Source organism: Acanthisitta chloris, unplaced genomic scaffold (assembly GCF_000695815.1).
Source record: "Acanthisitta chloris isolate BGI_N310 unplaced genomic scaffold, ASM69581v1 scaffold31596, whole genome shotgun sequence".
In the NCBI taxonomy this organism is placed as follows: Eukaryota; Metazoa; Chordata; class Aves; order Passeriformes; family Acanthisittidae; genus Acanthisitta; species Acanthisitta chloris.
Genome location: NW_008679209.1, coordinates 1 through 12,983, shown reverse-complemented (window position 1 = coordinate 12,983; position 12,983 = coordinate 1). Strand labels below are relative to the sequence as shown.

Here is a 12,983-nt window from a genome sequence, read left to right as displayed (position 1 = left end):
AGGGAAAGTGAAAGCAAACAGGACCTTTGTGAGTGTATGCTCCTTGGCCAGCTTGTGTGTACAAATGGCTTTGCTGTGGAACTTGTTTTGCCTTCAGCACTAACTGAAATAATTAATGCTGGGGCAGTGAAGGCTACCAATGCAGATTCTCCTAAGCAGTTCTTATACTTGAAACGTAAAATGTCAGGTGAGAATAAAATACTACCCACCCAGTTTAATTGCAGGTTAGTATTTGTGCTTCTTCTTAATTGGGGTGGTTGATATTTATGGCTTTTATTTTTATGGCTTTTATTTATTGATACTTACGGCTTTTACTTCCTTGCAGGGTCAAGTCCAAGGCGGTTTTCGATCAGGAATCCGAATAGCCCAAGGCTCTTATTTTCGTGTAACACTCCTAAAGCCAATTCCAGTTCAAGTTGATGGAGAGCCCTGGATTCAGGCCCCTGGCCAGATTATAATTTCTGCTGCAGGACCAAAGGTATTGGCTGTAGGTCTCTCTTGGCAAGTTGACTTTGTTTCTCCATTGAATGCTATTGTATTATCTTGTTGGTTGTGTTCTGATGCTTAACCTCTAAGGAGCTAGTCAGCACAGCGTGGTAACTGTTGTAGCAGTTTCTACAAAGGGTGGTTTGAGGGCTCTCCCCAGTGGCTCAGATGAGGCTGATGTTTAAAAGGGTAGTCCCTGAGCTTCAGCCTAGTGACAATTTTTTCCTCTCCAGGAAATCCTGGAGATTGGGATCTCCAGGCAGTGTTGCTTGCCTTGACTTGCCTTGACTCAGAGTTATAAGGACCATGGTAGTACTGCAGTGTGCAAGGTAGGAGTTAGTCTGCTGGAGAAGGGAAGGTCTGTCAGAGAGTAGCAAAGGAGAAAAATTAATAATGGAGGAGGAGGGTCTGCAAAAAAGAGACTTTGGAGTAATCAGTGTCTGTTCTTCCTTGGTATCTGAATATGTATGTGAAAGGAAGACAGCATCAGCTGCCTAAGAATTTAACATCTCATTGACATTGCAGTAGTTAGCTGTGATGCACACCAGTCCACACATTTGCCTGCTACCTTAAGGATGCCTTTTCAACTCTCAGAAATTTGTTGCTACAGGCAGTCTCAGAGAATATGTAGCTCTAATGGAAGAGCTACAATGGCTCTTGCAGGGGAGAAATGGGTGAAAGAGAAAGTCATACCTCATATGTTTCAGAATACATTAAATTTTGTTCTTTTCCTGAGAAAAAGGGGGGGGAAAAACAGAAAGAGAGAACAAACCTAACTTGTCCTTCCATGAGAAACATTTCTTATCTTTCTATCATGTTAGTTACTAGCAGTATTATCTGTATATATGTGTGTACAGGAATATCTATGCTCACACATACATCTATATACATAGCATTCATACACATGGTCATGTGAAAAAAGCAGTTAATCCTGTCGCTTTATAAGGACAGGTGCATCAGGCAGTTGTGTATGGAAGTGTTTTTCTGTTGCAGTTCCAGCATTTTACTTGGTTGTTAGTTAGTTGCCTTAGATCAGCTTATTGGTGACTACAGATACTTTAAGACTCACTCACTTTCTCGTAAAACTTTCACTTTTAGGTCCATATGTTGAAAAAATCCAAGCAGAAACAGAAAAAAACTGGAAGCCTGAGAGAGATGAAAGTGGATAGCATGTCAGTCTCTGAAGGAGGACGCTAAGTGCAGACCTGTGTTCAGAAGCGATCCAGCACACTTACTGTAGATACCAAGCTGGTTTAGTAAAACCAAGTGCGGACAACTAGTGAAGAGGGTTGTTGATGAGTGTGCCTTTCATTGCATTTTGATAGTACTGGATTCTACTTTGTCCTTCAAATACAGTGCCTCACAAACAATTATTATGTACCACTTGTTTCATCTGAAATGTTTACTTTGGGTTGCTTTTCCATTAGCCATATCCCTGCTTCCCAGCCAAACAGAGATTCCAAGATGCTGAGATTTCTGCATTTGCCTTCACAAAGACTCTTCCCCTCCTCCCAGATCCTTCTGAAAGAAAATCATTCCATAGATAAGTTTTAGTGAATTGTTCCATAAATTAAAATATGTTCCTTAAAATTAATGCTTGCAATAATGTCCTAACCAAAAAAAGGCAAAGACAGGAGCTACGGAGGACTCCTTGGATCAGTCTAAATAGCACAGCTAAAACTGTACTACCGTAAAGAGAAAAACACAAAACACAGGAGAGATGATTTCTATAAAAGGAGCCCAGTGCACTGGGAAGACAGAAAGTACTAGAACAGTTGAGTCAGAATATTTCAGAGAGTTTACTTCAATAGTATTTGGACAATATGAATGAAGGGGAAACAGCCTGTAGAACAATTTTTCAGCTGCAGCTTAGTTTCTCATTATTCAGCCCAAGCCTGTTTTAAAAGGCATTTGAATTTGAGCAGCTACCACTTTAACATTAAAAAAGGAACAAGAATACCCAAGGCAGTATTATGTTATGCCAATTTTTTTCTATCACTGGTCAACATCATACACAAGGGGCCCTGGGAGCTACTTATGAGGATGGGGGAGGCTGCATGGTTTTGCCACTTGTATGCATCTGCTGCTTGTGGCTGCTTAAGCTGTGTTGGCTAGAGCCCACATAGCCAGATGGTGGGCTTACTTCTCCTCTATTGCACAGTAATAACTAACTCAGCTATGGATGGCATGAATTCATCACTCAAGTGTCAGCTTTAGGGGCATTCCTCTTGAAAGTGTGTCTAGAAAACATCTCTAGCTGCTTCAGGGGGACTGAAGTGTAACTCTGAAATACACAGAAGATGTTTTGTGATGGAGCCAGTTAGGTGCTGTGGCAGTTGTTGGGTCTTGTTGATGAATCTGCACTCTAAGCAGTGTGCGAGCTTCAGCAACATCTGATTATTACCTGTGCTCTCTACTTTCCAGTCATCATGCAGACAAAGATGTGAATGTGGGTGCTACAGGACAGTCATCTGCAGCAACAGACTTAATACAGCTAAAGCTATAAACAGAGATAAAACAGCCACGCAAAAATAGCAGCTGCTTGCAGCCTCTCCTACCTTCCTGCCTACTGAGTCCTTCTGGTCTTACTGTTGTGGTAGAGATGCAGTTGGAGGACTGACTCCTGTTTTCTGTTAAACCTTATTAATTCTTTAAATTCTTAATTTAATTTCAGGGATGTTCTTCAGGTCTCACAGTCTGGACTACCACTTAACTTTTATTCAGCATGAAAACTGGATTCATGCTGTGAAGGAGATAGTTTGGATAGTTCAAAGCTAAAATCCTTGACTTCCTGATCATTTAAACACAGGGTTGTCTGCTGCAGAACCTGGGCATGAAGGATCAGCTGGAGCTCTTCTGCCATCCTGGTACCAGCATTACAAGTAGGATAGGTGAAGTGTTTTATTTCAGGCTGTGCACTCTTGGGATGAAGCTCACAAATTAGAGAGGAAATCTGAAATAGATTGCTGCTTCATAATTGTCCAGAAGGTCAGAGAAACTGCCTTGCATCCTTGGGGCAGCAGAAAGAATGCATGGTCTACTTTCCAGTTGTTTATTCGGTAATGGAGAGGAAAACTTGACTTTTTGTTACAGAAAACATATGTAAACTTTAAGATTGCTGGTACTGACCGTGTTCTGCAGGCCAGGTAAATAAACCTGTCTTACTCTTTTCCCAGACGTACATAACCCTGTAGCATGTAGCTGACAGTGTTTCAAGTTCTTGGCTTATTAACGACCTGGCTGTCTCTCCCTTTTGCTCAGTACCTGTTATCAGAAATAACATGACACTCGAAGGTCACAGTATTTTAATCAGGGGGCCCCTTGCTGTGGCATATCCTTCCCAGGGGATTTTCCATCTCTGGTACTCCATACAAGTTGTCTCAGGGTAGCATCTTGGTCGCAAGGTGACACTGAAGTATGAATGTATTCTCACTACTTCCAGAGGGGATCCTGGTGGACGGCCAAAAAGTCCAGCTGCCATATGTTCTTTTATCAGATAAGTGCCCCACTGGAATGAAATTGTATCTTGAGAAAAACGCAGGTCTCTCTGCATCATAAAATTGCTTAATGTGTTTTGATGACAAAGCAGGTTCCTGGGCAGTTGAGATAGGAAATGCCATGTAAAGCTTTTAAAAGGAGAAAATCACTCTTTAACCCTTCTATGAAGACATTCCAGTTTCAGGTTCTGTAAAGGCCGGTATGTCAAGAAAATATAAATAAATATTACAGAGTCTAAGAATCACAGAATCAGTTAGGTTCCTTTCAAATACCCCAGTACTGGAGGTGAGAGAAGGTGTTCAGTTGGTTAAGATCTGTTTTGATGGATAAAGACATCACCTTGAATTAGGAGAACTGAAATTCAAAAGATCATCCCTGAAATACAGGTGCTACTTCAGAAAATCTGATGCTTTTTTCCCCTGGCTTTTACCCTTGATCTGTATATTTTAAATTGCTGGTGTTTTTCACTGTATTGATTTTTAAATGAAACTGTTACTTTGCCAAAAACTTACGTGTACATGTGTGTGTGTACATATATGCATATACATACATGTGCACGCACTCTTTAAAAATACACCTTATTGTATTTCCTTCCACAGTGCCTAATTGTACAGCTTTTGCTCTGTTACAACATTCAGATAGCACTCACTTCTGGATCTTTCTCTCAGCAGTTTGGGATGGGAAGCAGTATTGAGCTTTTCAACAAGATGTGATGGCAGTATAGTGAAAGCATGACTGTGTTTAGAGTACAGTCTCTGCATGAATACAGTTTGAGCTCCTCTTGTTCTTTGTAGAATTTAATCAAGTCTCTGTCTAAAATCAATGACAGTGGTTATTGTAGCATTTTAAAAACTAGAAGAAGCTGTAGCATAATCCACTGCAAGACTTAACGATGGAACAAAACTAAACTAACTGTTATAGACAACTGTTTGTTAATCTTCACAGTTACCCTCCTGCAAGTATTGTACAGATTGCATTTCTTTAAAGAGCAAATAATATACTTGTTATGAATACCAGCTGTTTCAAATTGCTAAGCATTTACATGTGTATCTGGCTCTGTAGCAGTGTGTTGGCCTATAAATGTGTCATTATCAAATGAAGCCTCAATATGTGGGAGGAGAAGGTAAGAGGAGGTGTTGAGACACTTAAAAAGGACTTACATTGAAGACACAGCAGATTCAGCTGCTTATGTATTTAATAACTTACTGACTGTGCAAGCAAGTGTGCTCTGTGTGGCATGGCCTCTGGTCCATATTCCAGCACTGAAACTGGGGCTGCATTAGAGTTGCACACTTGAGACCTGGCAGTATATACTCTTTCAGTCTGCACCACTTACCTCCTCCTTACAACCTTCATAGTAACTGTACATCTTCCTCTTCTGCCAGGCTGCCCTCCTGCCCTTTGGGCCTAGTGGTGAAACTGCTAACAGAGGCATGACCACGTGCTGGCAAACGTGCATGGACAGTGGGGGAATGGAGTTCTGCACTGGAACACTGCTCTGGCCATTGGGCTTAGACTATTCATTAATTTCTACTTCAGCCTCTACTTTAGCCATTTAACAGCTGTGCAGCAAAGACTTGGCAACTACTGAACTACCTTGGATTCATGGTGATGACATTGCCTCATTTTCAGGCTTTGATCATATATGCACCAGTGCATGTATAACTTCATTATACTTTTTGCACTTAACAGAAAATACATGTTAGAAAGGGTGTGGCGAAATTGCAGTGTTTGTACTTTTTTTGTGTAAATATGGGGATGATTCTACAGATACGAAGATGCACTTTCAGGTAACAATGAAAACAAGTTTGTAGAATGCAACAGTTTAGGAGTTTCTCTGACTGCAGTGTTCCTTATCCCTGTCCATGTCTAATACTGTGTTCTCCTTGAACACCTGCTTGGGAATGAGAGATGGGCTTCTTCCTCCCATCACAGTATGTATTTATAACTGACTGACTGAAAGTTCATGTATGTTTTTAAGCAAATCAGCTGCTATTCTAAGTTTTAGGTTTTACTAGACAGCTTTTATAATGCATAAAAGTAATGTTCCAGTTCTATTTATAATGTAAGGATTTACTGATTTGACACTCAGTTGTAAGAGAGATCCAGCTCAAAGCCTTCATTCCTTTTGCTATGTAATGTTTTGTTGGTTTTTTCTAGTAATGTAGCCATTGTATGTGTGGAGTGCAGTGAAATGAATGCAAATTACTAATCTTAACCTGCAGTTAGAGCAGCAGTTTCAATGTTTACAGAACAGTGACTATTGATTGTAAACACATACATGTCCCTTGAAACAGTGCACTCTTTGTGTGCTTTGGAAGAATTGTTTCTGCTTATCATAATTAATGGAATAGTTGCCTTCTGGTTTTAGATTCCTGTTGGAGAGATTTAAGTGTGGATTATGACACTTCTGCCACAGACTCGTAAGGCAGAATTTCTACTGATACAAGTGTTGTATTGAACATGTTTTCTGAAAGAGTGACTTTATTTTTTGTGAAGATAATTTATGAGAATGTTTTATAAGCAGATCAGTGTTGTTCAAAAAGCTGGTCTGAAGTCTTGAAATCAGTGTGTGTAGATATTAAAGATCTATCCAAAAGCAAAAAGTATTTTTAATAGGGTACTGTTACTGGTGTAGTTACCACTCTGAGCTCATTTAGCATGTCACTGTGCACTGCTCAAGTGTGTTATTTAGGGGACAACTTGATTTCAGAAGTCGTGTCTTCATTTATATTGTGCATATCCCCTATTACACCTCTGGCAGCAACTCCTAATATAAACATCAGCTGTAGAAGGCAGAACTTCTCCCCCATATATATCACTGCAGGTTGAAGAGCAGAGAGCTTGCCCTTATGCTTGACTGCAGGAATGTTACAAGTCTTGGTGACTGGGACTTAACAGTCCTCTCTCCCTGTCACAGGACATGCCACACAAGCCCTTTTGCTTTCTGAAGGCAGGCACAAATGGAGGGTCTGAGTCAACCTGCTAACAGTTTGTCTCACCATGGCATCCATTTCTTAGTGCTGCTGATCTTGCCAAATTGGGTAGCAGGAGGTGCTTGGAGAATTACTGGGTATTTATTGTGTAATTTTAGGTGCTTATATAGCCTTCACTGATATTTTAAAGCAAAATTTGGGGATCTGTAGCATAGCAACAGCTGTATAACTATAGCATTCCAAACATGCCTAAAGCAAGTTATCCTTGTGGTAGTATAATTAGTAATGGTGTAGATAGTAGCAATCAATACCTTGAAGCTGCAGGCTCTGCTTATTGGAAGAGAACATCTCTGCTTTGAACGCAAAGCATCACAGAGTTTGTAATTCACTATAGATTTCTGCGTCCCTCCTACTTACGAACAACCCATGACATCTTAATTCTTTTCAAACTATAGCTTGACTATTGCTTAAATAACTGTTTCCACCTCTTGTTATTTAAATTATCCAGCTTCAAGCAGCTGTATGAACGCTGTTATATTATCAAGATATACTAAGGTGTCTTATAGCATTTCTTGTGAATGTTCTAATACATCCATAATAAATCATCTTGGCCCAATAAACCAATAAAAGCTGTCAAGTTATTGGCTAGTGCTTATTCTTTGTGCATCTGCCTGATTCTCAGAAAAAATAAAAAGCCTAAGTATAAGCATTAAAGTGGTTGAAAACTGTTTCCACATTGTGTGCCTCAAACCAGTAATGCATTATCACACGTTTACTTGTGGATTGGTCTCAGAAACTGGCTTTTAATGACATAACTTGTTTCTCCATGTCTGCCTTGCAAATGAGACATGTCACTATATTGTGGTAACTGTCCACAAATAACAAATCTAGTGTACTAACTGATTTTTTAAAAGTAATTTATAAAAGATGGACTTTTCTCTGGTATTTAAACATCTGTTTGTCCTTGGGTTCTGTTCTTAGAACAATTCTGTATATATTTTGCAATATGTGTTTTGAGTTTGACTGTACATTTTGCACCACTTTGAAATTCTGTATTCTAAGTATTATTTACAAGTTCCAGTGATCTGTAACTAGAATTTGTCTGTGAAAAATAAAACATCTCTTCCACCCTGAATGGTTGTGGAGTAGTTATACTTTAAAAATACTGAAAGACACTTTCGCAGAGACAAACATACTTTGTCCCATCTGGCCACTGCTTTATTAGGAATTCTGTGGCCTTGCTGCTTGAGATTGGGTCATGCCCTGCCACCTCCACTTGGGATGTCCCTACTGCAGTGACACTGCCTCTGGCAATTGGTTCTCCCCAGTTTTGATTGCAAAATAGAGGAGGGCTTGGTTTTGCTCCAGCATTTCAGGGTAAACCCTACTGTTCCTTACTGAACTGCAAATCCGTAAGTTCTGAAGCAGCTGGAACTACATTTGAAAACCATACATAATAACACTCAGTTTAGGACTACTGCTCTGGGAAAAGAGGGGAAACAAAATACTGACCTTCATGTAAAGGAAAGAAAAACCACCACAAAACATCCAAACCTGGAGTGTTCATGATTTAACCAAGCGTTACACCTACTAGCTTGCCCTAAAATGGAAGAGAAATTGACCTTTCTCCATTAATTGGGGACAGCAGAGTAGCATTTTCCACTTACTCTTTCTTCAGGTCCTTGTGATGGTGTGGCACAGTAAAACATTGTGTTTTCCACACCATATGGACTTCTCAACTTTTACATTTTACAACCCAGTAGTTATTTCAAATACTCAATTACCAGAGCCAGGCGGCATACTGTCCAGTGGATAAATCACACATACCTGAAGGACATGGGTACTGGATGTGGTGAAATCCTTCCTAATGTTGCAGGGGGGATGGTGGTACACCTTTGTGGGACAACAGCATGCAATGAGCTAGGTGAACTTCGGTTTTCAGGAGATGTGACAAAAAAAATCATCTTTATACATAGTCCTGGAAAAGAAAGGGAGTAGTATGACCTAATTCTCCAATAACTGGAAAGAACAAGCAGTGAAGAATTTATGATCCTCCTTCTTAGCAGAGGCTGCTAAGAGGCTTAGGCATCACACCTGACAAACACCTCCTCGAAACTATGGGCATGATGCCCACAAGAGGCAGCCAGGACACAGAGGCTGTGGTGCAGGTGCCACAGGAGGCTTCTTGTAAAGTTGCTTAGGGAGCACAAAGGCACATCCTTGGTCCTACCCATGTGTAAGGAGGCCCTGAAACCTTTACCCAAGCCTGAATGAGTGTGCTTTAACTGCCAAAGGAAAGAGGAAAAGAAGTAAAGAAATATAAGTGGAGGAAATGTCCTGGATGGGGCTCCAAATGATCCAGAAACTCACTTTTGGAGGGATATGGGGGAGAAGGGTGTGTTTGGGTATCCAGCAGGTTGCACCCCATGTATGAAGTGCATTTAAGTGCACTGAGTACACCTGAAGTGGCCTACATGCAGCCAGGAAAGGTACCAGTTCAAGTTACTAGCCAGTTCAGGTCAGACACCATAGGCTTTAGTGGAGGATTAATATTTAGAGTTCAACACACATCCAGGAACTCAGGTGCTTATGAGATGTCATGATGTTCTGCCTATATTGATAATGATTCATCAGTGCATTTTACCCCTGCCTTCCTCTGAAATGGGAGAACAGCAAGGATCTGTTTTACAGGCAGAGTGGACAACTTCAGCAGTCCCTCCCTGCTTATGTAGGGCTATGCCTTGCAATCTGGCCATGCCACATTCCCATCAAGGGGAAGTAGTGTCTGAGAATAGGAAAGATGGTTTAGCTATGATAAATCCCAGTTTGACTTCCAAGTGGATTTAGTCACCAGTTAGATAAACTCTCTTTGAAGTACAGCTAAGCAAAAAAAAACTTACATAAATAATAAAGTCACAAGGAAATTAAACTAAGGGTTGGGGGAACTATTTTGGATATCAAATTGATCATCAGATGACAGCTTTGGATGCCTAAATGAGATGTTTTCTTGTTGCAGACAACTGGAGGACTGTAGGACGTGTGATCCCTCCCACCAGGGAATGACCAAATGCTGTAACACACAGTGGTGGCAGCAGCAACATATTGCAAACAAATCCACGCAGACTCGGAGTAATGCAGGCACCCATATACAGGCAAGCAGCTTTGATACACATAATGCAAATGGGCCAAACCTGTGCCTTCACACCAACTAAGTGAGTTCAAAGGTCATTACTGAATGAATCTCTGTCTCTCTCAATTTTCCCAGAGCTGTAGCAGGCACCAGAACCCAGCTTTCACACCTCTGCCAAGATCCAGCTTAAAAGCCTGCTAGGGGATCACAGAAGGAGAGAGAGGGGGAGATCACCACCAAAACAGTTACAGACAGATTTTAATGAAGTAGAACTGCCAGCATGGATCAGGCACAGTGTCTATCCCAGTCAAGTACTCTGACCAGGAGCCATCTGAATTAACATGGGGTCCTTGCAATAAGAGGGGTGTCAGGGTCAAGGTAGGCATCAGAAAACACACCCAGAGAAACTGTACCTGAACAGTTTCTCACCCCAGACTAGAAAATGGGGTAGGGATAAGCTCTGTCACCTTTGGGGCTTCCCTCACCCAATCTGTGCTGTGAATCAAATTGATTATTTACCACAAGCAGCTCCCCTCACAGGCAAGTGCTGGCATCACTGCTGGAACAGTGCCCTCGTGTCTGTGCCAGCCTCACACACCCAGAGAAACTGTACCTGAACAGTTTCTCACCCCAGACTAGAAAATGGGGTAGGGATAAGCTCTGTCACCTTTGGGGCTTCCCTCACCCAATCTGTGCTGTGAATCAAATTGATTATTTACCACAAGCAGCTCCCCTCACAGGCAAGTGCTGGCATCACTGCTGGAACAGTGCCCTCGTGTCTGTGCCAGCCTCCTATGAGTTTGAGCCCAGCCCAGGATTTCTGGGGATGCTGCTCACAACTCCACTCACTTGCACACTGTTTTGAGGTCAGGACCTCCTGGCACAAAGAAGCTTTCCATCCTGAAATTCCCAAAGCACAGACAACTACAGCAGCTCAGGAGAAACAAAACATCCCCAGCAGCAAGGACACAGGCTGTGGATCTTGCCAGTCCTGCTTCAAACTGACCAAATCGAAACAAATCAATCCAGTCACATGGTCACTAGACCACCTGGCATTGAAGGTCCTACTCCCACATCTTTCCGTCACAGCAGGACAGCTCATGTCCTCTGCTGCAGCAGCTTCCCCTACAAAACATAGAGCAGAGATGATAGCAAGTCTCCTATGACAATCAGCCTTCTAAGCCACAGAACTCCCAGCCAAGCTCCAACATCTCCGGTCCAAACAAAACTTCTGGATGCTAAGGAGGCCACCTGACAGAGTCTCAGCATGTCTGCCACAAAGGTGTGGAAACAGTCCTCATCTAGGACATGCCAGAACTGAAGAGCCTCCATCAACTCTGTTACAAGAGAGGAGACTACGTCAGTTGACCAGGTGACACTTTTTTCTTCCGCACTCTCCCACATCAGTTTCCCAGCCTTTGGCTCTTTCTGGTACCTTCATCCTCTTCCTAACTCCTTATCAGCCATTTTCTTCCCAGGACTCATCATCACTCCTATGTCACTATGCTATGCAATGGCTTGTCATATTTGTTCTCCTCTAGAAACATGTCACACTTTTTTCAGGCATCTTTGGGTTACAAGTGAACATTATGAGGATTTTTTTTCAACCTCTTTAAGTTTGTAACTGTGGTGGTGTCAGCAGTCCTGGTCATAAGCCTCAAAATTGCAAACTGCTAAAACCTGTCCAAAGCCCAAGTTTCACCTGTCTGTCAGAGGGAGCTGCTTTAGTTTCTGTTAGTCATAAATATCCTCCCAGGTGTCTGCCAAGTTTTATGATGAGTGTTGGCACAAAAACGAAGTAGTGCCATTATAGTACCATGCTACTAAAATGGGGGTTTTAGTTCTAGCAGCTCCTTTCTAATGCAAACAGGGACATTTGCTGCTGGGTACACAGATTCATGATTTTGCTGTCTACTCAACTCGCTGATAACCTGGAGGTTGCTGCCCTCTTGCTTCCCGACTGAGGATAGCAAAACCCTGAATTAGGAAAGGCTTTCAGGAGCTGCTCGGACACTGGATGTGCTAACGCTGGGGGTTAACAATTACTGTAAGAGGAACGGTGTGCTGCAGTTATGCAAAGATATTTATGCTTTAAATGGTTCATGGATTTAAAAAGTTTGTTACAGCTTTTTTAAAGTCATCCTCCTCTGAAATCATCATCAGCTTGGGGAAGGGAAAAAAGGCAGTATGGCAGGTACAGGCACAGGTTTCTACAACTGCTCTCCCGGTGCAGCTGTTGAGTAGTGTGTCACTAGCAGGTCTTGCTGGGTCTCGTTGGGCAGTGAGGTGGTCCAGCCCCTGGAGCAGCATGCAACATTGCTGAGAGGAGTGGCAGGAAGGTGTTGGGGTCTGCTCTGCAGGGGCCATTCCCCTCTGGAAAGGGGCATACATGCTGGGAAAGCACTGGCAAGCTGTGCCCTGGGGGTAGTCCATCACAGGAAGGGCACAAGGGACCCAGTCCTCTGTGGAGGAAAATTTGTCACAGGGAATTCAGTGCTCTGAAACTTGCTTGCAAAGGTACACAGGGCAGCTCAAGGCATGGCCCAGCAGGGAGCTGCCGTGGTGCTGGGCTTGGTGTGGGCTGCAGGAATTATGTTCAGACAGCCAGCAGGGCAGGTCATGATGTTTGGCAGCATGGGGGCTGAGCCACAGCATTCAGCGGTGAGGAACAAAGCCCAGCACGGCTCCAGGGGTGCAGAGGATGGGGCAGACTTGGTGGCAAAAGTCTTCCTGACTTCAGGAAACAGACTCATAGCTCTCCCCTCAGCTAGGAGCTTGAAACTGATGGCCCAGCATGGCTGAAGGCCAGGCCCCATAGCAGTCTGCACAGGGGCATGGTGGTGGACAATGAGGCACAGCCCCAAGTCAGACACTATGTGTCTTGTCTTGGATGAAGGTGAAAGCAAAGCCCTTCAGAGGCCGAGGGCTGGGGC

General features: G+C 42.6%; 1 protein-coding gene across 1 annotated transcript in view; it reads left to right on the top strand.

Moving 5' to 3' along the window:
- The window catches only part of LOC103804598 (diacylglycerol kinase theta-like), a gene marked incomplete at its 5' end in the record, with an annotated part of 17,399 nt that extends 15,565 nt beyond the window's left edge, over window positions 1-1,834 (top strand). Inside the window, 2 exons of the mRNA XM_009077211.1 lie at window positions 326-478; window positions 1,585-1,834. Of these exons, the coding sequence (XP_009075459.1) occupies window positions 326-478; window positions 1,585-1,683 (252 nt within the window). The remainder of the gene's footprint in view (window positions 1-325; window positions 479-1,584) is intronic.
- Between the last annotated feature and the right edge of the window lie 11,149 nt (window positions 1,835-12,983).